The following is a 24,955-nucleotide window of genomic DNA, read 5'->3' on the forward strand; positions in this document are numbered from 1 at the left end:
CCAACTCTTTGTGACCCCATGGACTGTAGCCTGCCAGGCTCCTCTGTCCACAGGATTTTCTAGGCAAAAGTACTGGAGTGGGTTGCTATACCCATCTCCAGAGGGATCTTCGCAACCCAGGGATCAAACCCATGTCTCTTGCATCTCCTGCATTGACAGGTAGATTCTTTACCACTAGCGCCACCTGGGAAGTGCTATGGAAGTCTGCTGTGGTCTAAATGTTTGTGTCCTCCAAACCTCCTACATTGAGATCCTAACCGCCAAAGATGATGGAATTAGCACCTTTTCAGAGAGACCCCCAAGAGCTCCCTAGCCCCTTCTACTACGTGAGGATACAACAAGAAGTCTGTGACCCAAAAGAGAGCCCTCACCCAAACATGCTGCCACGCTGATCTCAGACTGCCAGCCCCTGGGACCCTGAGAAAAGTTTTCTGTTGTTTATAAGCCACCCAGTCTGCGGTATTTTGTTAAGTACAAGACACAGACCCAGTGGATTAAGACACTCTGTCTCCCTTTGATGCTTCTGAGCATCACTTGAGTCTAAGTCTTCCTGATACCGCTCATTTGGAAAGAGACTCTGGCTCTTTGCCCTCCACTACCCAAACACATAATGAAAACTGAAAAATAAGGTAAACAATCCAAGTTTTTGAGTACCACGGGCCATGTGTAATACGTAAAACATCTACAGAGGGTCCTGCATTTTCAAAGAAATCCAGACATGTGTCATGTCATCTGAATGTGATGGTTCATAGAACGGTTTCTTTTTTTTTTTTTCCCCTTGGCTCTGTGGTACAACTGCAAGGTTCTCATTAGATTACTGACTTGATATACTAATGATGTCTTTAGGTCAAAAATTAGAACAGCAGCAGCCAGTGTCTCTAACTATGCAAGATAATAACAGCTCAGAGGGAAGCCTACCATCAAGCCCATCATGCTAGCGATGGGGCTTTGCGCTGCCAACTGCAATCTGAACAATCTCTTCCAATCAAAAGGCAGTATATAAACAGTCAATTCTCTAGGTCTGTGATCTGGACCTTTGATGAGACAGCCAAATTAGAAACCCTAATGCATTTCACCCTGGACCACCACCTTCTCTCCAGTGTGGGTTCCACAGCACAACTTAAATGGCCCCAGTGGAGAAAAGGGTTGCCCAGGCTCACCTTCCCTGTAATCTCTCATAGTGGCCACAAGGAGGCAGACTGGTGCCACAGGAAGGTCACAGGCTTTCACAAGAAGCTATGCCATGTGACTCCTCACTCCCTCTTAGGAACTTCAACAGATCATTTTCTGAACTTCCTTTTTCTCATCTAGAAAGTGGAGCGGGGGAGTCTCATAGGATAATCTCAAGTTCACGAGTAATGTATGTGAAACATCTAACACAGTAAAGAAGATCAGCATTCTTTTTCTCTCTTAAGCTTTATTCACCATTCTCTCTTACACACCATAGGAGCCCTACCTGTCCACCTCTTATCCAGCCATTTTATATGAGACAAGTTCTTGTGCCACTCTGAAGGCCAGCGTTGACATCTGTAAAAACCACAGTGCCCTGCCTGCAGAGTGGCCATGAGAATTCAAGTTACTAGACGAAATGCACCGCCACAGTGGATGTCGTGTAGCAAGAGTTCAAGATGAAGGTGGTGATTATCAAAAGTGTGATTATCGTGTGAAAAAAGAGCGGATGACAACATTAGGTAGCTAGTACCCATTACATTTCTTCCAACAGAAATAAAACTTGACCAAAATAATACATGTTGTACAAGCCACTCTGGCTTGTGCCCTCTTTTTAACTAACCTGAAAATGGGGGCTAGACACACACTTGGCGATTTGTTTAAACAAAGGTTCTTGGATTTTAACAAATTGCGAAGGTTCAATCACATCCAGTATTTCTTCCAGCTCCCCAAGGAACATGACCTAGAAGTAACATGCAAAACACCAAGTGTCAGGTGCTTGATTAAAAAATCTATATGGACAATGAGGAAAACGAGAGTTTTGCATGGTTTTCATACAGTGAAAATTTATGCATAAAATTGAACATGAACAAATCAGAATTTAACTTATGTTAGATGTTTATTTCGTAAGAAATTCACCGGAGGGTACTTGTTAAGAACAAATTTCCTAGAGCACTGAAGATGTGATTCTATTTACTTTGGAAAAAATACTCTACGTGCTACATCTATTACATAAAGCAGGGGGTACTTACACAACTGCAGCAGGGCCCGCCTGGGAACGGGACTGTCCCGGTGGGGCCTGCCTCCCCTCCTCCATATTTTTAAAACGGTGGGCGAGTGGCCCTCTTGCATGATGGACAAAGTCCACCGCGGCACAGGCAGATATTTGCCAAACATTTACAGCCCCGTGCTATGAGCTAGGTGCTCCTCTAGGAGACACCGGTTCACAGAACATACGAAGTCAGAGACACACCAGTGAGCAGATTTAGTCACAGACAGATGCCACGTTAAACTCCTCAGCACACACTGACCCATTCTCCACGCTTACCTGTACATACGTACACACTCACTCGCTATTGAGCACAACGAATCTCGTTGCCTCAGTACCCTGTGCTTCCAAAACCAGAGCTTTTAGATCACAAAATGGAGCCAAATCAATAGTACAGTTACTTGTTTTAAATATAATGGAAAACTGACAGAGAAATAAAAACCATTTTCCTATTTAGATATGAAGAAATGACTGCCTAGAAAAATATTAAGTATGCAATTAAAATATGAAAAATGACCTTTTCGTATCTTAAGATGCATCTGGGTAGCAATGGCTAGTTTAATTTTACTTAACAGGTATTAAGAAATTAGAAGAGTTTCCGAAAATGTGTAAAGGAGGGCTCTGGCGAACTGAAGCTGATTTGAGAAGGAGGGTGTTTCCATCAAAAAGTGAAATATAGTCGAGCCTTACCATTTGTTAAGAAACATTCTGAATTTCTTCTAAAACACTCTCCAAATAGAAACCAACTGCTGACCTTTGTTTCCGGGCCGTTTTCCACATGGTTTCTAACCTTTCAGAAAAGGTGGTATAGATCTGGTGCTCGGCTAGGCTCACTTCGCAAAGAGACTTGCTTCCGCCACAACCTCACACTGCACATGCCCAGTGAGGTCTTGGCAAAAGTACAAATGATTATAAATCAGAGATTTCCAGGGCCACTTGTGAACAGCTGAAACTAAAGGTCTGCGATATATTTTAAGATTGTGCATAGTAAGATCTCACCCACATGATGCTTTAAAGTGGGTATCTGGGCAGGTTGCTACAGCATCCATCAACAGTGACAGCAAAACCTCCATCCTCTGTAGGTGGTCACTAGGAAGCGGACATCAGTGAGCAGACCAGGATAAAAGCCCAGGGTGCAGGAATCGGGGGGGAGAGCTCTGGCCTAATCACCTAAGCTCAGCGTACCCAGGAAGGCTACTTAACCCCTAAACATCAATTTCGTAACTAGTAAAACGAGAATATTTACAGTCCTGCCTTATTCTGAGTTACCGTGAGGATTAGCTAAGATAATGCCTCTTTACAGATGCCTATTATCTCAGTGCTCTAGTAAGCTATTAACACACTGACACTGAACACTTACCTCTTTTTGACTACATGTTTTGGGCCAAAATTTCATTAATCCCCTAATAACCTAAAATGAAAAGGAAAAAAACAAATTGCACTTCATTTTTCTTATATACTCCATGAAAAGTGGTTTTTCTGAAGTTTTTCAAAATTGCAGAAAAAATACTTACTGGTTCTGTGAGTGAAGGATCTTTCTCCAGAAATTGTACTATACAATATGCCAGCTGGAAAAACAAGCAAAGACAAGACAAAATTAAAAATTCTATATGCTCAGGGCTCAAAGATGTATTATTAAAAAGCCCTAAAAAGCTTCCAGAGTCTGGTTTTAATAACTTCACATTCAATTCATTTAAAAAATAAAATACATATAAAGGAAAATAAGAAGCTACTTTTTCAAGCCAAAGATTGACACTAATAAGGCAGCAGGGAAATTTTTTAAAAAGAATGTTGGGACATGAAGTAGTCAGTTAATGAAAAGCAGAGGTGAAATACCACATCCAGTATATTCTGAAAGTATCTCATCTACATAGAGTTTGAGCTACATCTCATGGGTTTCTTTTCTCTTTGCTGGAACATTAACAATATGGGATTTTACTGTGGTTCCAGAAACGTCCTATATGAGAAGCAGGCACTTAACTGAAAACATTGCTGACCACCTGAAATGGCACATGCAAGTTGAAATAGTTTCAGGGAAAGATTTAAAAGGTTGTACCTGCCATGGATAGAACCCTGAATAAACACGAAGAGTTCTACATCTGATGCTAACTCACCAAGATAAGAATTTTTTTTTAATGATCATGAAGTGTGTTATCATATTTCAAAAACTCAAGGCAAGATCAGCAAAGGGGCTCGGAAAGATTCTTGGACAAGAAATTCACTCTTGTGAAACAACATTTTGATGGTGTTCTAAATTAGAAGCATATGGGCTAATTTTTCCTCAAAACACACTATTTCACATTTAAAGAGGAACACTACTGTGAAAGATGTGTTACATTTTTATGAAAACTCAAAACATTCCCATTACAGGGAGGGGGCATGTCAGAGGTTTGAAATGCTAAAACTAAAATGCCATGATATCATGTATCTACCTCCTAGTGACATGCTTACCATGCAAGGCAGTGTTAGCAGGGAAATTAGAATGAGGGGGACTAGGCAGGGTATGCTTTTAAAGTAATGGAGGCTAAAGTGAAAATACTGATTGATTTGTTTTCTTGTGAGAGTGTTATTTGTATGGAGGTGAGAAAAAAACGGTGAATGACCTAGAAGAGGGGGTAAAAGGGGCAAGGACAGACTAATGCAAGATGAGGATGGGCTAAAAGATTTGAGAATATTCCAGAATGATTACATACCTCCAAATGTCTAAATCTGAAAAGCCCATCTACATGTTTATCACATGCAACCCACTGAATATATGATTATGAACTTGGGCAACTATCTAAGTTCTCTCTGTAAAATGAGATGATTAAGCAACTGCTGTTTCCACTTAAGAAATAATTCCCAATAATTCCCATGATTCTCCTACACACAGGCAAATATATACACATTTTATTTGCTTTGGGGAATGTTTTTAGCTTTCACAAGCCTTTTATTTGTTTAAATTGAGTAAATAACAAGAACAACAAAACACTGGGTTTACAAACTTTATTTTGCTTCCAAAAGTAGTTGTACAAAATCCTACCTGGGCATGAAAGAGTGATAAACTCCTGACGGTGTGTAAAGGGATCAACACTTTCACCAGGAACTGTTTGTGTTCTGCCTTAAGAGGTAAAGCAAAGCCATTGATAATACTGGGAAGAAGAAAAGAGACAGGAATTCGTGATGTTATTACCACAAGCTAAATTGAGATGCTGTTCTTATGAGATCAGGCTATATCCAAATCAGTTTATGTTTGATCCAGAACAAACCAAAACCCACCCCAGTGGCATTCAAGTCCTCTCAGTTGCTTGAAAGAATATCTTTAAGTAGAAAGAGAATTTAAAAGAAAGAAATTTGCTTCTGATCTCCCAGCAAAGGCTCTTGAGCTCTTACACTTAGATACATAGTTCCCAAAAGCTTTTGTATCAAAACTCTTTATTTTTCCTTCCCCCTTATCCTTCCCCAAATAATCGCTGACCTGGTTAACTGATGACCCTTTCCATTTCCAGACAGCGTTTCTTTCTATCCCTGAAATCTGCTCATGCGAAGAATACCCCAGGGTATAAAGCCCACCCATGGGAAGTCCTAAAGGGAACCAAGTGACTCCACCTTCTCTCTCTCCTCATATTAGGAGGAGAGACTAAGTAGTCACATTGTCCAGCTACATTAGACTCCCTTGTGTGCGGAAACCCAACAACAGCTGTCTCTCCCCAATTCATTTCACTACTCCAGGCAGCAGCCATTCAAGAAATACACCTGGTACATGGACCCTTTGAAAACGGCAATCTTTCTAATTTTTCTAAAATAATGTGTTTATTTGTTTTTGGCTGTGCTGGGTCTCCCTTGCTGAGTGTGGGATTTCTCCAGTCGCAGTAAGCGGGGGCTGCTCTTGGTGGCAGTGCCTGGGCTTCTCTTTGTGGCAGCTTCTCCTGTTGCGGAACACAGGCTCTAGGGTGTGCAGGCTTCAGCACTTGTGGCATGGGGGCTCAGCAGTTGCAGCCTGTGGGCTCTACAGCGTGGGCTCAGGAGTTGTGGCCCACAGGCTTTAGTTGCTCATACCACGTGAAATCTTCCTAGGCCAGATCAAACCTATGTCTCCTTCACTGGCAGGCAGATTCTTACCCACTGTGCCACCAGGGATGTCCCTCTAGTTTCTCATAAACCTGCTTTCAAAAATTATGGCAGAGAAACGAAACTGACAAGAAAAAGATGTTTGAGTAACTGGTCTGACGGTGATTAGATGAATAATGATTCAACTGTTGGCTCTTTCTGTCATTCCAAAATAATCAGCAATGCATAATTATGAAAGAAGGGGAACACAAAACTAGGTTTTGTAGAGTCAGTTGGGAAACATGCTATAAGCACAATTGAGACCTGATGTACATACAGTAAGATCTGGGGCAGCGGCTCCCTGTGCCATCTGACCCTAACCATCACAACAATACTCACCTGAGATTAGCAATGAGCTAAAAATGTGCTTACCTTCCTAATATTTCCAGCAGTTCAGCTACACCATTGAAGTGTTCTGTTTCATAAACAAACCTAAAAAGAGAGAGGAAAGAAAAGGGGAGGGAAGGGGAGAAGAGGAGAGGAAAGAGAAGGAAAAAAAGAAAAAGTATGCTATGTTCAAATATTTGAGGTTTACTTAATACTTCTATAAAACCATCACCTTTGCTTCTCCTCCCTCCACTTACCTTAGAAAAATATTGTTAATCTGTTTTCGGATAAATGCTCTAAGACCAAGAAACTTGCCATAAATTCTGTGTAAGACTGTTTTTAAGTAGTCCCGTTCCCGAGGGTCTTCGCTGTCAAACAGCTCCAAAAGCTGTTGTAAATAAAAAATAGTGTAGCTGTCAAAGTGGTTTCAGCAAAGGATTTAGAAATTCTGCCACTTGTTATTTAAAATCTCTTCCTTCCTTCTTCAAAACATTATTAAAAATCTATTACGTGACAAGCACAGTGCTATTCTCTAGGAATGCAGGGATAAGTAAGTCAGACAAGGGGCTCATACTCTATAGAGAAGAGATGCACAAAAAGAACAATAATCAGAACAGTAATTATAATATTAGGTAACACACATATAGCACTTAGCATGATCAGCAGGCAATTTTTGAAACAACCTACTTATATTAATACTCTTTATGAGGTGGTCTTATTCCCATTTTAAAGAAGAGGAAATTGGGGCACAAAGATGAGAAGTGGTAGAACTAAAATTTGAACCCAAGCAGTCGGGACCCTAGAGTCCATTATTTCAATCACCACACTTTTGTGGCATAAGCCATTCACTGAGCTTATGTTTCAAAGATACAGCTAGGCTTTCAGCTCTCCCAGAGCATACAAGTAAACTGAGATACCCTAAACCAAAGCAAACATCAAAAAGTTCCCCAAAACACTGGCAACACTCTCTTCTGAGATCCTGGATCTTACTACATGGGTATGTTCACTTTATAAATACTCACTGGTGTGAACATTTATGATTTCCGTATGTATGTTATACATGAATAACATTTTTCAAGCTTCCAATCATTTATAATCTAAAGACAATAACTGAATGCTGATAAGATCACATCTTATCAGAATTGAAAACATATGCCAACACAAAAACCTGCACATGAATGTCCACTGCAGCATCATTCACGACAGCCAAAAAGTAAAGTAACCCAAATACCCATCAACTGCTACAAAGTGTGCTACAGCGGAACATTATGTAGGCATGAAAAGGGATAACGTACTGAAATACGTCACCACATGGACACACCTCTCAGATATCATGCCAAGCAAAACAAGCCAGACACAAAAAGCCCACATAGTGTATGATTTCACTGAAATATCCAGAATAGGCAAATCCGTAGAGACAGAAAGTATTTGAGAGTGACCACTAATGAGTATGGCATTTGTTTTTGAAATGATAGAAAGTGTTCTGCAATTATATGACAGTGATGATTAAACTCTGTAGAATATATTGAACATTAAATTATAAACTTTAAAAGGCTGAATTTTACAGTATATGAGTCATATTTCAGTAAGACTGCTTTTTTTTTTTTTTTAATGATAATAGGAAGGTTCCTCTACCTGAAGAACAAACTTGGAGACTGGTTTGAATTTTAATTCCTCATACCTTCATTATCATTGCAATAAAACAGAACTCATAGTTCTAATGTTAACTTTATAGCAAAACATTTCATGAGCGTATAGATACCATACAAATGAATGCAGACTACCCAGTTACCAAAAAAAAAAGCTGTCAAGACACACTTAAACATGATTTCAGGTGATTAAAGACTGAGGCTGGGATTGACAGCAGAAGAACTTGGTGGGCAGTAATCAAATAATCTACTATTGTCTGAACAAAAGAGCATTACAGGGCAAAAAACCACAAACTGAAGAACAGTCTTCAACACTGAGCAGTGAGACAGACAAAATTTTTGACTGTACAATGTCATCTGTCCATCCATTCAAAAATTGAATATTTCAAATGAGCATGTCGCCAGCCACTGGGCACAGTGTCAAGGACAAAATGATGAGCAATACAGACACTGCTTTTACAGAACCTAGTGTAATGAGGAATACATGGCAAGTGACTCAGGATACTAGATAAATACACAGCAGCAACATCTACTCTATTTGAGAGAAGTGGAGTGATCAGGTAAGACTTCTACACGAAGTGACATCCATGTAAAACTTCGGAGCCAGAGGTGAAGAAAGTGTTCATGGCAGATTCAACAGTACATACCTTCGCCTGCAGCCTATCCAAATAGAAGATGTGGTTAAAATACCTGCCATCTCTCTGCTTACTTAGTCATACAATCAACCAGCCAGTCAATCAACCAATCTCTGTATATACCAGGGACCATGACCATCTCCTTTGCTGGGTGCATGCACACGTGCACGCGCGCGCGCGCAAACACACACACACACACGAACAAACCTGGAGCCCACAGGAAAGCAATGAGAAAGTCAACTACACATTTCCACAGGAAACAGTAAAAGAAAGATGTGAGCCCTATGGGCAAAAAAGGTCCCATGGGTTCGTTATTTCTTACCTCTACCTGCAGAAAATGACAGATTTCTAACTGACCCATTCCATTCCGTGTTAACAGAAATAATTAACCTTTGAGTTCTATTTTTTAATTTGGTTTCTATTTTTAAGTGTTGCAAAAAGGCTTAATGAGTAATTTGTAACTAACACAGAAGAAGGTTTGAGGGGGTGTAATGCTAGCAAAACTTGAATCAACCATGCTTATGTACTGTTAATCTTAAGAGTTTGATGAACACATAATAACTAAACAAAAATTACTTAACTAATGCGTTTTCATTGGCTTCCCTGGTGGCTCAGAGGTTAAAGCATCTGCCTGCAATGCAGGAGACCTGGGTTCAATCCCTGGGTCGGGAAGATCCCCTGGAGAAGGAAATGGCGCCCCACTCCAGTATTCTTGCCTGGAGAATCCCATGGATGGAGGAGCCTGGTGGGCTACAGTCCACAGGGTCGCAAAGAGTCAGACACGACTGAGTGACTTCACTTCACTTCAATGCGTTTTCATTAGGCCCTCAAAGAAAATGTATTACCAGGCACGTAACCTGAGCCAGTCTTAATGGCACAAATAATATATATACATACTATGTTCTTTGAGAAAGATGAATTGTAATATACAAACTACTTTTCTGCAGCGCTACAGAACACACTCAATGATTTCATGATATAGGAGGCAAAAGAAAAGGTAGAATCGTGTGTAGGCCCAAAAAGAAGGGAGTGGGATGAGGTTTAATTTCCCAAACCAAGTAATATTTCTGTGCACAGTCATATATAACTTCCAAATACTCCCCACATAAAAAAGCTATGAAAAATATAATCCAGTATCTGTAAATGCCTAGGTAGACTGTGCTCTCTACATGTAACAGGCAACTTGTTTGCAAAGAAATGAAGCTGGAGAGTTTCCAAGGTGATTACAGAGCAAAGACAGACCTGTCAACATGCTGTCTCCCACTTTACAAAACCAGTGCCCAGTGACTTAGCCCAACAAACTCCTTTGAACCTCATCATAAATCTACAGTGAAACGTACAGGACAAATTGCAAAAGGTAGGGTCTGTCAGTTAGACTAGAGGGGTTGAACCTCTGCCTTCTTAAACACTCCCTGAAATGAGAGCAAAGGAATAAAAATGCAAGAAATCCATGGGGCAGAGAGGAGTGGGGAGCAGATCAGACAAATCTGCACATCTCTCAAGGATGGAAAGTGGATGGCAAGAGGTAACTATCTTAGATTTCCTCTTTCTCCACTCTGCTAAGTGTTTTTCCATTCTGCCAGCAGGGAGGGAAGCCAACAAGAAGCAAGCCAGTTCACACCAGAGAACCCTTAAAAGGCATAAGAACTGAAGGCACCAGATATATTTGATGGCAAGGTTGTGAGGAGCTAGAAACAGGAGAACTGATTGAAAGTTTGGAGGAAGTGTAACAAGATCTCCCAGATCCTCTGTCCCCTGCAGTTTACTGAAGATTTACAGTCAAGGCCTGGAGAGAATAAATGAGCAAGTCTAGCCTTAAGGACATCAGATATAGGCTGAAGTAAAACACTTATTAAAAACAATGGGATTTAATAAAATTCTGCATGCTGAAGAGCGTTATCTTTGCCAGGCCCTTCCCTGACTAGGCTCTCAGTTCTGACTGAGGCAGGAAGATAGTAAGTTCCTTATGGGGGAAATGGACAGTCCCAAGAGGAAATAGCTACAGATATACTAATATCTGAAGGTTTCTTACCTGAAGGTTTCTCAATTAAATGGCATGGCCTCTGCCCAAGTTGCCAAGTGTTTTCTACTTACGCCTGTGTGTACACATGCACACACACACAGAGATACAGATTCTAAGAGGTCTTTTTTTAAAAACTAACGTGTTAACTATGAATATAGGGCTTCCCTGGTGGTTCAGTCATAAAGAACCTGCCTCCCAACGCAGGAGACGCAGCTCTGATCTCTGGGTTGGGAAGATCCCCTGCAGAAGGAAATGACAACCCAGTCCAGTATTCTTTCCTGGGAAATCCTATGGACAGAGGAGCCTGGTGGGCCACAGTCCACAAGGTCACAAAAGAGTTGGACACGACTTAGCAGCTAAACAACAACTACGAATATAGTCTAAGATCACCAAAGACTCTAACATAAAAGATACAGAACCCCCCCCCCCAAAAATCATAAAGAATCCAGAGGAAACAGCGCAAGAGTGGAAAAAACTGAAAATAAAAGAATCTGCAACATCCTCAAAATAAACAAATCCACTAGATCTTTGAAACAAAAACAGAATGCTATTACAGATGAATATTCAGGAGATAAAATAGCACGCTTAGAAATTCACAGGTCTGGCGCATTAAAGTGAGCAAATCTAGCTTGAAAGTATAACCAAATGATAGAGTATACAGAAGAAAGAAGATAAGAAAACCAGCAGATCAAAATGTCAATCAAGTTATGTGGGCAGAATAAAGACATTTTCAGAGAAGTGGGTATCGAAAAATGTACATCCCATCCATGCTTTCCTCGGAAGCACCTAGAGGATGTAGCCACCAAAATGAATGGAAATGAAGCAAGTAAAGACACAGTCAGAAAGGGGCAAAGGGAAGCCCCAGGATGGCCTCGGTGGACACAGCCAAAAGTGCCACCTAGAGCAGGATGACTTGGGCTCCGGGAAGGCGGCCTCCAAGGAAAACACAAAGACAAAAGACTAGATACCAGTGTGGGCCAGATTAAGAGCTGTGTGACACTCTCACAGAACTGACGGGTGAACTGGTGACCACTACAAAAGGAAGCAGGCAAGTGAAAAATCACTAATTCTAGGGGGTTAAAAAAACCCTACAAGAAAACAAACGTCATTATGGCATACTGTGTGCCTCTGCTCTGAACAACATGTACACAGTCCTGTTGTTTGACTGTAAAATACTACAATTTGATTTAATTAAATTTTCTGACTGTACTGGAAAGATGGACAGGAGGGAGATATAGAGGCAGACATGTAATAGCTTATAGTAGGAACAGATTTTAAACAATCAAGAAACAACATTAAGAACGCTATTTAGAAGTACTGAGGTACATACGAGGAAACAGCTACTTGAATGTGGTTACTTCCAGGGAATGAGACTTTGGGTTGGGGAAGGATCAGGCAGGAGTTACTATTTTTCTTTATAAAATGTGTGAGAAAAAGACTTGAAACAAAAAGCCATTTTCCTCTTCTGCAATAAAGAAGCAACTGCCCAGCTCTATTTCATGTAAAGGAAGAGTATAATCAATGAAATTAGTATTCTAAATGTTTCAAACCTAACTAAAATCAGATCTCTACATGTTAGGCTTTACTTAAGCTATTCTGCTACGTTGTTATTTGGAAGAAAAGCTATGACAAACCTAAACAGCATATTAAAAAGCAGAGACATTACTCCGCCAACAAATGTCTGTATAGTCAAAGCTATGGTTTTTCCAGTAGTCATGTAGAGATGTGAGAGTTGGACCATAAAGAAGGCTGAACGCAGAAAAACCGATGCTTTTGAGCTGTTGTGATGGACTCCAAGGAGAGTCCTTTGAACTACAAGGAGATCGAGCCAATCAATCCTAAAGAAAATCAAGCCTGAATATTCATTAGAAGGACTGATGTTGAAGCTGAAACTCTAATACTTTGGCCACCTGATGCAAAGAGCCGATTCATTAGGAAAGACCCTGATGCTGGGAAAGATTGAAGGCAGGAGGAGAAGGGGAAGATAGAGGATGAGATGGTTGGATGGCATCACTGACTCAATGGACATGAGTTTGAGCAAGCTCCAGGAGACAGTAAAGGACAGGGAAGCCTGCTGTGCTGCAGTCCATGGGGTCGCAAGGAGTCCGACATGACTGAGTGACTGAACAACAAATTCTGCTACATGAAAAAATACTATTTCCTAATACCTTCACCTCGATCAAGTAAAAATGCACCTGGAGAAAAGAGCCAAGAACCAAGAAACAAGAGCCAGCGGCAGCCTGACTCCCATGTATCATAACTCAAGAGGACCAACATATGAAGTGGACTAACTATGGGGCAGTCAGTGTGCAAGTACAGTGAGCATAAGCTTACATTATAAGCTTATAGCAATTCTGACTTCAGGAACTTTGTAACTCAGTACAAAAATTTCAAAGATACAAGTCATACAAACATGAACAACTCCATCGAGTCACTTGCTTTTATTTTCCTCATTTCAGCACTTTTCCTACAAAGTAGAGAAGCCCATTCTTTCTCCCTCAAGCGTTTATCCTGACTCAAGAAAACCCCGCGATTTAAAATTTTAAGACAATCAATCTGGTGGGCATCTCAAGAAAGAGTGGTTATGCCACATAATGATGCACTTAGTGGGATACAGGCAGGGACTAGCTACATAATTTGTGGGCCCAGGGCAAAATGAAAATGCCTTACTCCTTGCTCAAAAAGTGTTAAGAATTTCAAGACAAGAACAGCAAAGCATTAAACCATGAACAAGTGCCTTCTAAGCACAGGGCCCTCTGCCCCAGCACGAGCTGCATCCCCACCAAGCTGGCTTTGGATGCAGGAGTCAGAACAGTAAAACCCTTTTTTTAGGTTTCTGAGTTACAGGTTGGACAGATGAGATACGGTAATTTACTGTTCATTGGTAAGGGCTATCTGATAAAATTTCTGGTAGAAATAAACTCTCAAGTTTTATTTGCTAAAGACTCTGAGAGATAAATGTAAACATTTTTATACACTCAAGGAACTTGTTTAGAAAATAGTTCTTTGTATTAGGGCTGAGATTCAAGATTTGTGAATTTTATTTCATGTTAGAATCTAAAATTTTTTCACAAGTTGGTTTTATGTTGCATCCAATTTGTCTTCAGTTTTTAAAACACAATAACAAAAGGTCACTATCAAGGACAGGCTGGGAGATTTGCATAATTTGCATGAAAATTACAGCACCTTTCAGCTAAATATAACTGCACATGTGAGGAACAAGTTATTAGCCAGCCATCTCCAAAAGTACATATGTTTATGGAGATACCTGAATAGTATGTCTCTTAGCAACCACTGACTACTTTTCAGACTTGCAGAGTGGTTGAAAGCAGTCTTTAGAAATTCACTACTCAATTCCTGCCACAATAACCCACCCAGTGAAATAATTCAAGGTTTGGTGATTCATTTTTGGTCTTGGGGGTGCGAAGTGTCATAAACGAACCATTTGCCCAACTAACGCAGGCAAAATTTATCTTTATTGGGAAGAGACAAGGTTGTTTCATAAGTCTAGGCAAGCCCACACACTTATAGCTTAAAAAGTTGCCTAAGTCAAAAATCAACATTACCCTGGAAACAAGTGCACCATGTAATCAATCGACTATCTTTGAAGTCTCTGACAGCTTCCTTATGTAAAGATTTAGATTAAGTACATAACAAATGCTAAAGGTTATGTAAACCTAGATTTAACAAAAATTAGTATGAAATTTAAGCTAGTTGATATGTCATTCTGAGTACGTCAAGGCTATATATTGTCACTGTTTATTTAACCTCTATACAGAGTACATAATGCAAAATATAAGGCTTGATGAATCACAAGCTGGACTCAAGACTGCCAGGAGAGATATCAACAACCTCAGATATGCAGATGATACTATTCTAATGGCAGAAAGCAAAGAGGAACTAAGAGCCACTCTAAAGGAAGGTGAAAGAGGAGAGTGAAAAAGCTGGTTTAAAACAACATGAAAAAAACCTAAGATCATGGCATACTGTCCTATCACTTTATGGCAAACAGATGAGGAAAAAATGGAAACAGTAGCAGATTTTATTTTCTTGGACTGCAAAATCACTGTGGACAGTCACTGCAGTCATGAAATTAAGATACTTGCTTCTTGGAAGAAAACCTGTGACAAGCCTTGACAGCGTATTTAAAAACAGAAACATCACTTTGTCGACAAAGATGCACAGAGTCAAAGCTGTGGTTTTTCTAGTAGCCATTTATAGGTGTGAGAATTGAACCACAAAGCAGATTGAGTGCCAAAAGAATGGATGCTTTCGAGTTATGGTACTGGAGAAGACTCTTGAGAGTCCCTTGAACAGCAAGAAGATCAAACCAGTCAGTCCTAAAGGAAAGCAACCCTGAATATTCACTGGAAGGACTGGTGCTGAAGCTGAAGCTCCAACACTCTGGCTACCAGATGTGAAGAGCTGACTCATTAGAAAAGACCTTGATGCTGGGAAAGATTGATGGTATGAGGAGAAGGGGGCAACAGAGAATGAGGCGGTGGGATGGCATCACTGATGCAATGGACGTCAGTCTAAGCAAACTCGGGGAAGTAGTGAAAGGAAAGCCTGGCATGCAGCAGTCCACAGGGTCACAAAGAGTTGGACACAACTTAGCAACTGAACAACAAGTCCATTCTGAAATAAAAAAACAGCAGATCCTTCAAAGGTACAAGTCACAGATACTTCTGACTGGCCCATAAAAAAACTAGACTTCCAGGTTTTCCTAAAAAAAAAACCAAAAGAATCTAGCAATACTTGGCCCACTTAGCAATTAGCCAGCAGTTGACCAGAGCGGACTGGCAGCAGGGTCCAAGCTCTCGGGGTCACCACTGTTTCCATCAACTCCTCTCTGTCAAACCCAGACTACTACATTCTATATCACTTGTCTGGCCTCTATGAAGATTTGAATGTGCTTTCCCTGGTTCTCACATACTAAAAAGTACACGTTCCTGGCACCAGTTACTTCTAACACTGACTGGAAGAAATCAGCTGGTGAAGTGGAAATGATAAGAATTCAAGGACAAGAGACCATATTAAACATCTTAAAAAAAAACCAACCAAACAAACCAACAGCCAAAGAAGAATCACACAAGTAGAGTCCAGAGGGCTTTTTGATTTTTCAGATTGGTGAAAGTTAAATCTCAAAAAACTGGTAACATGCTAGGTAAGACATCACAAACTAATATATAACTCTGGGGACTGAGGCTGTTCTAGAAAATAATCACAAAGAAACTTCTCAAAACAAGAGGTGATCCTAACAAAACAGTAGTGACAGCAGCAGTGTAACGTTTACTGTATAGTTACAGTGCTCAGAAATTGTTCCCCATACTTACACATGAATATACTTTTTAAATCTACACAACAACCTTTTAATTGCTATCTTATGGATATTTTGGATCTACTTTCCAGGGGAGGAAACTGAGGCACAGAGCGGTTATATAATTTGCCCAAGGTCAGACACTAGAAAATGGCAGAGCCTGCATCCAAGCCTCTTCATAGTTAGCCACTAATCTATTTTGCTTCCTGCTGAGGAATTATCAATTAAAAAAGAGTTACTGAAAGAGGCTTTTGAGGAAACACAGGAAGCTTTCCACTGAAATTCAGACTTTAAAAGGACATACACAGAAGATAAAAGGATGGACACATAAAAAATGTTAAGTGTAAAAGAATGGCCCAGTCTTATAAAAGTAGCCTTAGGAAAGTTAATACACAGAATCAGCTGACATTTATGAAAAATGCAAGGCAACAAAATGAGAATGTAGTTGCAATGGAAATATTTTGACTCTTCTTATTAATTACAACATACATGTTCATACTTAAAAATGAAAAAATAGAGAAATACCAAAATTAAAAACTAAACATCATCATACATAATCTGACACCCTAAGAGATAATTAACAAAAATGTACTGTCTCTCCTTTCACACTTTTTATTGCATAGACAAATCATCTTTTCTCTAAAATAACAGACTCAGGTTCACAATATTTTACTGTTCCACACTGTGCATATTCCACTTAAAACCAGATCCTGTGTAACTCTATCTCATTCTTTTTACTCAGTGATCTATATTTTGTTAAATGAATGTCCACAGTTTATTCAACTGACCCCCTACTGAGGAACTTTCAAACTGTTTCCAATTTTCTAATAATCATTAACAGTGATGCATTCACTATCCCTGTATATTTTCCTTTGTGTACATATCTATTTCTCATGGAACTGCTCAGTCACAATCTGCATCAAGAGAATACCATCAGATCTCCTCTTCATGGCACCCCACTCCAGTACTCTCGCCTGGAAAATCCCATGGATGGAGGAGCCTGGTAGGCGGAAGTCCATGGGGTCGCAAAGAGTCGGACACGACTGAGCGACTTCCCTTTCACTTTTCACTTTCATGCATTGGAGAAGGAAATGGCAGCCCACTCCAGCATTCTTGCCTGGAGAATCCCAGGGACAGAGGAGCCTGGTGGGCTGCCATCTATGGGGTTGCTCAGAGTCGGACACAACTGAAGCAACTTAGCAGTAGCAGGTACCTATCTATTCATTTGTGCATTTTTATGAGTTTTACGGCATACAGGGGATCTTCCCAACTCAGGGATCGAACCCAAGTCTCCCACATTGCAGGTGGATTCTTTACCATCTGCGCCACCAGCGAAGCCCTAACAAGAAAAAGTCTTTTCTACCCAAATCTCTATTATATTCTAGTCTCCTGTACCCATACCATACTTTTATAATTAATATACCTTTATAGTATGTTTTCGGAGAAGGTGATGGCATCCCACTCCAGTACTCTTGCCTGGAAAATCCTATGGATGGAAAAGCCTGGTAGGCTACAGTCTATGGGGTCACAAAAAGTCAGACACGACTGAGCGACTTCACTTTCACTTTTCACTTTCCTGCATTGGAGAAGGAAATGGCAACCCACTCCAGTGTTCTTGCCTGGAGAATTCCAGGGACGGCGGAGCCTGGTGGGCTGTCATCTATGGGGTCGCACAGAGTTGGACACGACTGAAGCGAGTTAGCAGTAGCAGTAGCATAGTATTTTTAATGTCTAATAAAGTATCATTAATTTCCTTTTTCAAAAGTGTTTTATTTCATGAACTCTGAAATTTTCAAGTAAAGAAACTACTGAAATTTGGGGCTCCCCAGGTGGTGCTAGTGGTAAAGAACCCACCTACCAATGCAGAATGCATAAGAGATGTGGGTTTGAACTCTGGGTTGGGAAGATCCCTTGGAGGACGGCATGGTAACCCACTGCAGTATTCTTGCCTGGAGAATCCCATGGACAGACAAGCCTGGTAGGCTACAGTCCATAGGGTCACACAGAATCAGACACTACTGAAGTGTGTGTGTACACACACACACACACACACTGAAATTTTAATTAGAAGTGCACTAAATGTGCAGACTAATCTGTAGATTCTATGGACATTTTTTTGATGGCAAGCCTTCCCACCTTGGAATGTTACATTTCTGCATTTATACAAGGCTTCTTTGTAAATTTTTATTATAAGTTTCTCATAAGTTTTTAAATTATTTCAAAAGGTGGAAACTATAAAACTAATATTAGAATCAAGAAAAATAAAATATTCTGCCAATGTGAACAGGTAATATAATGAGGATGTGAAAAGAAGAATTCATACTTAATGAGCAAATATTAGGCCTCCTATATGATACTAGCAGACATTTATGTAAGTCACATTATTTTAGCATCATAGCAGCCTACTACTTTGTTTTAACTTGCTATAAGACAGACGACTGTTATTGTCACTTTACTGAAGAAAACGCAGGCTCAGAACAGTCAATAATCTGCCCAAGTTTTCAGTACCTATTTAAGATTGAAGGTAAGGAGCCTGTGTTCGTATCTGTAGTGCCAATACAATTAAGAAAATCTAACAGCTGTCAATTTGGGGTATATTCTATTTTACCGAACAGTATCTCACTTATTCCATTATCCCTATGTCATGAATGAGGAAATCCATGCTTGGTAGCAAGTATATTAACTTGCTGAAAGTTACATTGCAAGTAGGCAGAAAAGCCAGGGTTTGAATACAGTTTCTTCTTATGCCAAAGTCATATTCTCAACTCCTAAAATATAAGTAGATACACAGGAGAGTCAGGGTTCAAATCCAGAGCTTTCTAGCTTTCTTTCCATTACATCATGCTAAAATAGCCCAATTCTTATTTTGCTTTAGGGGATGGAGGAATCAGACTGTAAAGAATCTAGCTAGCTACTACCAAAAGTATAAATCTTGTAACTAGAATAAATTATGTTTAACTGAATAAAAAAGTTCTGCATTAAGATCACCAAAACTCTCTGAGATCTATGAGAATTCACAGAGAATCAGATATCTGCTCAAAGAAAAGGAATAAGGTAAGTGTCATTCTGATTTGCAAAAGGGAAAAAATTCCCATGTCACAAGAGAAACACACTAGAACCAGGCTGCACCATGCAAGTCCGTGGGGTAGAGAAAAGCGAGGGTGTGCAAAATGAATAAGCTGACAACAGAGCACAGACGTACAAAGGACCTGCCAGTTCAAGAACGGTTAAGGCTTGGTGGTCAGAGGAAGAGGGAAGGAGGGTGGGACAGGGGATAACAGGACAGAATCTCAGCAAGAATGTCTCAAACTCCAAAAGGCTCACCATTGCCAGAAGGTCCCAGGTTGGGGCCAAAGGTCCAAGGAAGGAATGTCAGAAGCAGGTAGACGGTTGAGTCCCTTCTCCGAGAAGGTGCTGGGCAAACTTAGGGAAGGAAAAGGAACGGGAGGCCAATTGTACAGGTTACCAACATGAATGAACAGGGTAATATGGAAGATGGAAGCTGATAGAACGACAGCTCTTCTCTAACATGATGCAATGGTTTGAGTCACATGACTACATTCAAATACCACTCAGTGGTGACATTTGATCAGGGATCAAACCCGGGCCCTCAGCAATGAGAGCTCAGGAGTCCCAAACACTGGACCGCCAGAGAATTCCAGCTTTCCTTTTTATGATAAAGTTCCAAGGCCCACAGAGGAGGGGAATCCTGTAAACATGAAGTCCTGGCTTTTACCATTGCATCGGATGAAATCTCTCTCTGGCTCTCTTTATAAACAAAAATTTGGAATCAGAGGAGGAGGAAATTCTACTGTCGATTTCTAACTGGCTCAAGGATGGAATTCAAAGACTGCTGATTAATGAATCTGTGCTAAAATAAAGGGAAGTTGCTAAAGGCACGCCACAGGCTTCTATCCTCCATCCTGCCTAGTTTAACAATTTTAATCAGTGGCTTTAATGAAGCCAATAGCTAGCATATTTAGAAAGTCACAAATGTGATACAGATGGAAGGCAGAGTGAAAACGGTTGATGACAGAATCAAGACCCAGAAAGACTTCAGAAGGCTGGGGAGATAAGATATTCCCTAGGAATATATGTCAGATCCTATATCAAGATAGAAAAGCTAACTGCAAAACGAACAAGAACCAGGGAAAATGAAAATGGGCTTATGACAAAATGCATGAAACTAAATTGGAAGTCAGTCAATTATGGCTGTGGTGGGGGCGGCAGGGAGAATGACAGGGAAAAGGGATAGTTAAGGAGTTTGGACACTGCTATATTTAAAATGGATAACCAACAAGGACCTACTGTATAACACATGGAACTCTCTGCTCAATGGTATGTGGCTGCCTGGATGGGAGGGGAGTTTGGGGAGAATGGATACATGTATATGTATGACTGAGTCCCTTCACTGTCCACCTGAACTATCACAATGTTGTTAATTGGCTATATCCCAATATAAAAAAAGTTAAAAAAAAAAAAAGTCAGTTAAGACCATAAGCTTATCAACCTAAATTAACAGTGTCATAGAACAGCAAGAAGAGCTAATGAGAGGACTCCTTTAAGAACCCTAGCATCCAGACAAGGAATGCAGACCCCGACTCTAAGTTCCATTGGACTGACCGAGCTCAGAGCTCTGTGTTCAGATATAGATGTCATCCTTAAAGACAAATGGACACATGTCGAAGACTTCAAAAACTAACAAATGAGCCAGATACTAAGGACTCAGTCTAGAGCAGAGAACGCACACTGACAGCTGGAAGGCTAGATCCACGAGGCAGATGGCTTTAATTCACTCTGAATAGGATTTTAAAGCTATCAGAAAATTTCACCAAAAAAACAAATCGGGGAGAAAACAATTTCTCTTGGAAAAAAACATTATTTAGCAAGAACTGATGAAAGAGGTATAGTCAAAGCTCCCTTCAGTAACAGCTGGTCTGCCTCCTATTGTCTGAAGCCTACAAGCATCTGAGTTGTAACTGCTGCTTTAGAGAAAAAGTGGTGAGGGGTAAATACAAAAGCTGTGTTCTAGGACCTCAAAGGTTATGCCTGGGCTAGTGATACACTAAGGGACTCTAAAATAAGGCCAAAGGCATATGAGGTATAGGGAGATTCAACATAAAAAACAACTTTCTAACAAAAAGGGAAGAACCTGCCTAAGTATGTGGCCCTTCCTCACTGAAAAAGAGCAGGCAGAGGTTACCCCTCATCAGGGTCTCAAAGGAAACTGATTCAATGGATAAAGAACTAGAAGAGACAAACCAAAATGTCCCTTCCAAGTCTGGGTTTTTCTGATGTTTTAATTTTAGGAGCTTTATTATCATCAGTATCATCGACCACGGAGAGCACACTGACTGGGCCCTGCGTGTTTTCCATGTAAGTAAAGCACTGACTTTCATAGTAAGATTGCAGAATTTACTGTTTCCATGTCAACTAAACACAGTGTCTACTGCTGAATAATTATCTGATCCTCTTGGGCACTTTAATTCACCATAAATATAAGAGAACCTTGTCATTTCGTCAGTGTTGAGAGATGGGGGCTACTCGTGCCTTGAAGTCATTCCAAGTTATAGTGAAGGGACTCACAGGGAGGCATCATGGTGTAAGAGACAGAAACCTGAATAGAACATATGTGTGGGAAATCTGGTTGCCTTTTTTAGACCTCAGATTTATGTATCTACAAAATGGGCATAAAACGTAGCCATATCTGCTTTAGATTATTATATATATCAAATTAAATAATGCATATAAAGGTGCTCTGACAACTATACAGTGCTGTAGAAATGCAAGGACTTTCCAATACAAACACAGATCTGTTACGTTTTGTTTTTTGTTCTGCCTGAAATGCATTTTACCTCTTTGGGATAAGGACCTGGACCAATCTACCTATTGCCCAGTGAACCATCAATCTACTTAGTTATCTACCTCTCTAAATATCAAATGCTGGGAAAGACTGAAGGCAGGAGGAGAAGGAGGTGACAGAGGACAAAATGGTTGGATGGCATCACCAACTTAATGGACATGAGATTGAGCGGGCTCTGGGAGATGGTGAAGGAGAGGGAAGCCTGGCATGCTGGAGTCCATGGGGTGAGAGAGTTGGACACGACTGAACAACAAATATCAAATCTCACTTTTCCAAAACTGCTCAGCCTCATATGTCCAGAATTCTAAAGGTGTTAATTTAAGAAAGGGGAATGAGGTCATTACTTGAGTCATCAACCTTTATCCAGTAAGACACAGAAGATCAATTTCCTGCCAAAGGAATGTTTTATATTTGAAGTTCTGCATATTGACTCACTGCTGCTGCTGCTGCTGCCGCTGCTAAGTCGCTTCAGTCATGTCCGACTCTGTGCGACCCCACAGACAGCAGCCCACCAGGCTCCCTGTCCCTGGGATTCTCCAGGCAAGAACACTGGAGTGGGTTGCCATTTCCTTCTCCAATGCAGGAAAGTGAAAAGTGAAAGTGAAGTCACTCAGTCGTGTCCGACTCTTCTTGACCTCATAGACTGTAGCCTACCAGGCTCCTCCGCCCATGGGATTTTCCAGGCAAGAGTACTGGAGTGGGTTGCCATTGCTTTCTCCAATATTGACTCATTACGAGATACTTATTTTTTTCTACATAAGGTATCTCATTAATCACTTAGAGAGAAGCAAGCTACAATAATCCATACACCAGTTGGCTCAAGTATCCATTTTTACAGATGACTGTCAACAAGAGCACCATGAACGTACTTCAGGTCTGGAGTAAACAGATATGATCCATAATTATAAAATGTAAAATGACATTCAAGAAAAATATGTAGGAAGTTCCAAACAGATAGGTGACAGTTAATCTCTTCAAGGGAATCTGAAGTGTTAACCTGTACTACTTCCTAGCTATGAAAGCTTACTAGTACCCTGACTTTGATTACTTATTAAAGCTTACTTATGCTCTAGACCATGCCTACTCAGTTTTAACAGATGCATGAAATAGTTTAAAATCCTTATGCAAATAGAAGTTTTCAAATTATATAAAGAGTCACAAACTAGAGTTATATAAGTGAAATTCCTTTATAATTACATTTTAAGAAAGAAAATTGCAGGGATTTAGGCATTAGCATTTCTTATTGTTTAAAATGTAATTTCCAGTACAATAAATTAAAGAGGTACCTGTTACTTTTAATGGGCAATAACAAATTTATGTATATATATTTGTTTATGGGTTGATATAACTGTCACCGTAAGATTTTTTAACAAACATCTACAGCAAATGAGATAAAGTGTTATCAACTGAAAAACAAATACATACAATGACAAGAATATACTTACCTGTAATACAAATTTCTGATCTATGTATTTTTTGGCAATGCTGGGTTGGAATTCTTGGCTTTCCAAAAACCGTATGAAAAACTCATATACAAGCTGCAAGAAATGGATTATTGTTAATTTCAGACTATAATTCACTGAGAACAGTATTAAAAACCATAAAAAGCTCTAATACTAAAACTGACAGGGGTTTAGTGTGTTTTAATATCAATCAACTAGCAGTGCTAGCCTTTCTTGCAGCTCACAGTTGCTGCTATGATTTTTAGCTTTTTAAATTTATAATCTGAAACACAGCCTAAGAAAGCAAATAAACCCCCCCCCCAAATCTCATCATTTAGAGTTAACCACTGTTAACATTTTAATGTATAAAACTACCGATTTCCTTATAGCTCTATAACATATCAATGTACTATAAATATATGTATGTATGTATACACACGTATATAAAATATAGTTTTCAAACTATTTTTACCATTTAAACAATATACTGTGGTCAGTGTGTGCCAACAATATCTACGCCACCATTCTTAGTAGCCAGAAACATAGTCCGCTATAGATAATTTATAATAAATAATTCCATTATTCATAATTACTTTAACCAATACCCTCTGCTTAAACATGTAAATAGTTCTTAAATTACTACTCTATTAAATTACACCATAATGTACCTTATATAACACATATCAGTGTGCACTTGTTAAATTATTTCATGAGAAAATATTTCATGACCAATTTCTTTTCAGAAAGTTTATGGAAATTTAAGCTCCTCTAGCAACAACAATATATAAGAGCGTGTCAGGATGTTCTCATCTGCAAAGAGTTAAGAATATTCTCGCTTTCCGCCATCTTTCCGTGCCGCCATAATGGTGCGCATGAATGTCCTGGCTGATGCTCTCAAGAGTATCAATAATGCCGAGAAGAGAGGCAAACGCCAGGTCCTTATTAGGCCGTGCCCCAAAGTCATCGTCAGGTTTCTAACAGTGATGATGAAGCATGGTTACATTGGCGAATTTGAAATCATTGATGATCACAGGGCTGGGAAAATTGTTGTGAACCTCACAGGCAGGCTAAATAAGTGTGGAGTGATCAGCCCCAGATTTGATGTACAACTCAAAGATCTAGAAAAATGGCAGAATAACCTGCCCGCATCCCGTCAGTTTGGTTTCATTGTACTGACAACCTCAGCTGGCATCGTGGACCATGAAGAAGCAAGACGAAAACATACAGGAGGGAAAATCCTTGGATTCTTTTTCTAGGGATGTAATACATGCAAATAAAATGCCTCAGAGGAAAAAAAAGAAGAATATTCTCATTCACAAAGAGTTAAGAATATTCTCATCCACAGAGTCAACCTCAAATAACTTCCGATAAACAGTGTGGGATCACTGT

General features: G+C 40.0%; 2 protein-coding genes across 3 annotated transcripts in view; one reads left to right on the forward strand and one right to left on the reverse strand.

Moving 5' to 3' along the window:
• The window catches only part of PPP2R5E (protein phosphatase 2 regulatory subunit B'epsilon), a 156,902-nt gene that overhangs the window by 10,842 nt on the left and 121,105 nt on the right, over positions 1–24,955 (reverse strand). For both annotated transcript variants that reach the window (XM_069596788.1, XM_069596789.1), the window contains exons 5-11: positions 23,570–23,662; positions 6,892–7,022; positions 6,680–6,739; positions 5,241–5,349; positions 3,733–3,786; positions 3,579–3,629; positions 1,793–1,912 (exon numbers count right to left, since the gene is read on the reverse strand). In XM_069596788.1, coding sequence (XP_069452889.1) covers positions 1,793–1,912; positions 3,579–3,629; positions 3,733–3,786; positions 5,241–5,349; positions 6,680–6,739; positions 6,892–7,022; positions 23,570–23,662 — 618 coding nt within the window. The remainder of the gene's footprint in view (positions 1–1,792; positions 1,913–3,578; positions 3,630–3,732; positions 3,787–5,240; positions 5,350–6,679; positions 6,740–6,891; positions 7,023–23,569; positions 23,663–24,955) is intronic.
• LOC138443810 (small ribosomal subunit protein uS8-like) lies at positions 24,412–24,861 on the forward strand. Its single transcript, XM_069596811.1, has one exon. The coding sequence runs from the start codon at positions 24,430–24,432 to the stop codon at positions 24,820–24,822; it is 393 nt and encodes a 130-aa protein (XP_069452912.1). The 5' UTR covers positions 24,412–24,429; the 3' UTR covers positions 24,823–24,861.

Source organism: Ovis canadensis, chromosome 7 (assembly GCF_042477335.2).
Source record: "Ovis canadensis isolate MfBH-ARS-UI-01 breed Bighorn chromosome 7, ARS-UI_OviCan_v2, whole genome shotgun sequence".
Classification (NCBI taxonomy): domain Eukaryota; kingdom Metazoa; phylum Chordata; class Mammalia; order Artiodactyla; family Bovidae; genus Ovis; species Ovis canadensis.

Excerpts from the sequence above, each read along its gene's own strand:
- LOC138443810 (XM_069596811.1), top strand. The coding sequence starts at position 24,430 with ATGGTGCGCATGAATGTCCTGGCTGATGCTCTCAAGAGTATCAATAAT.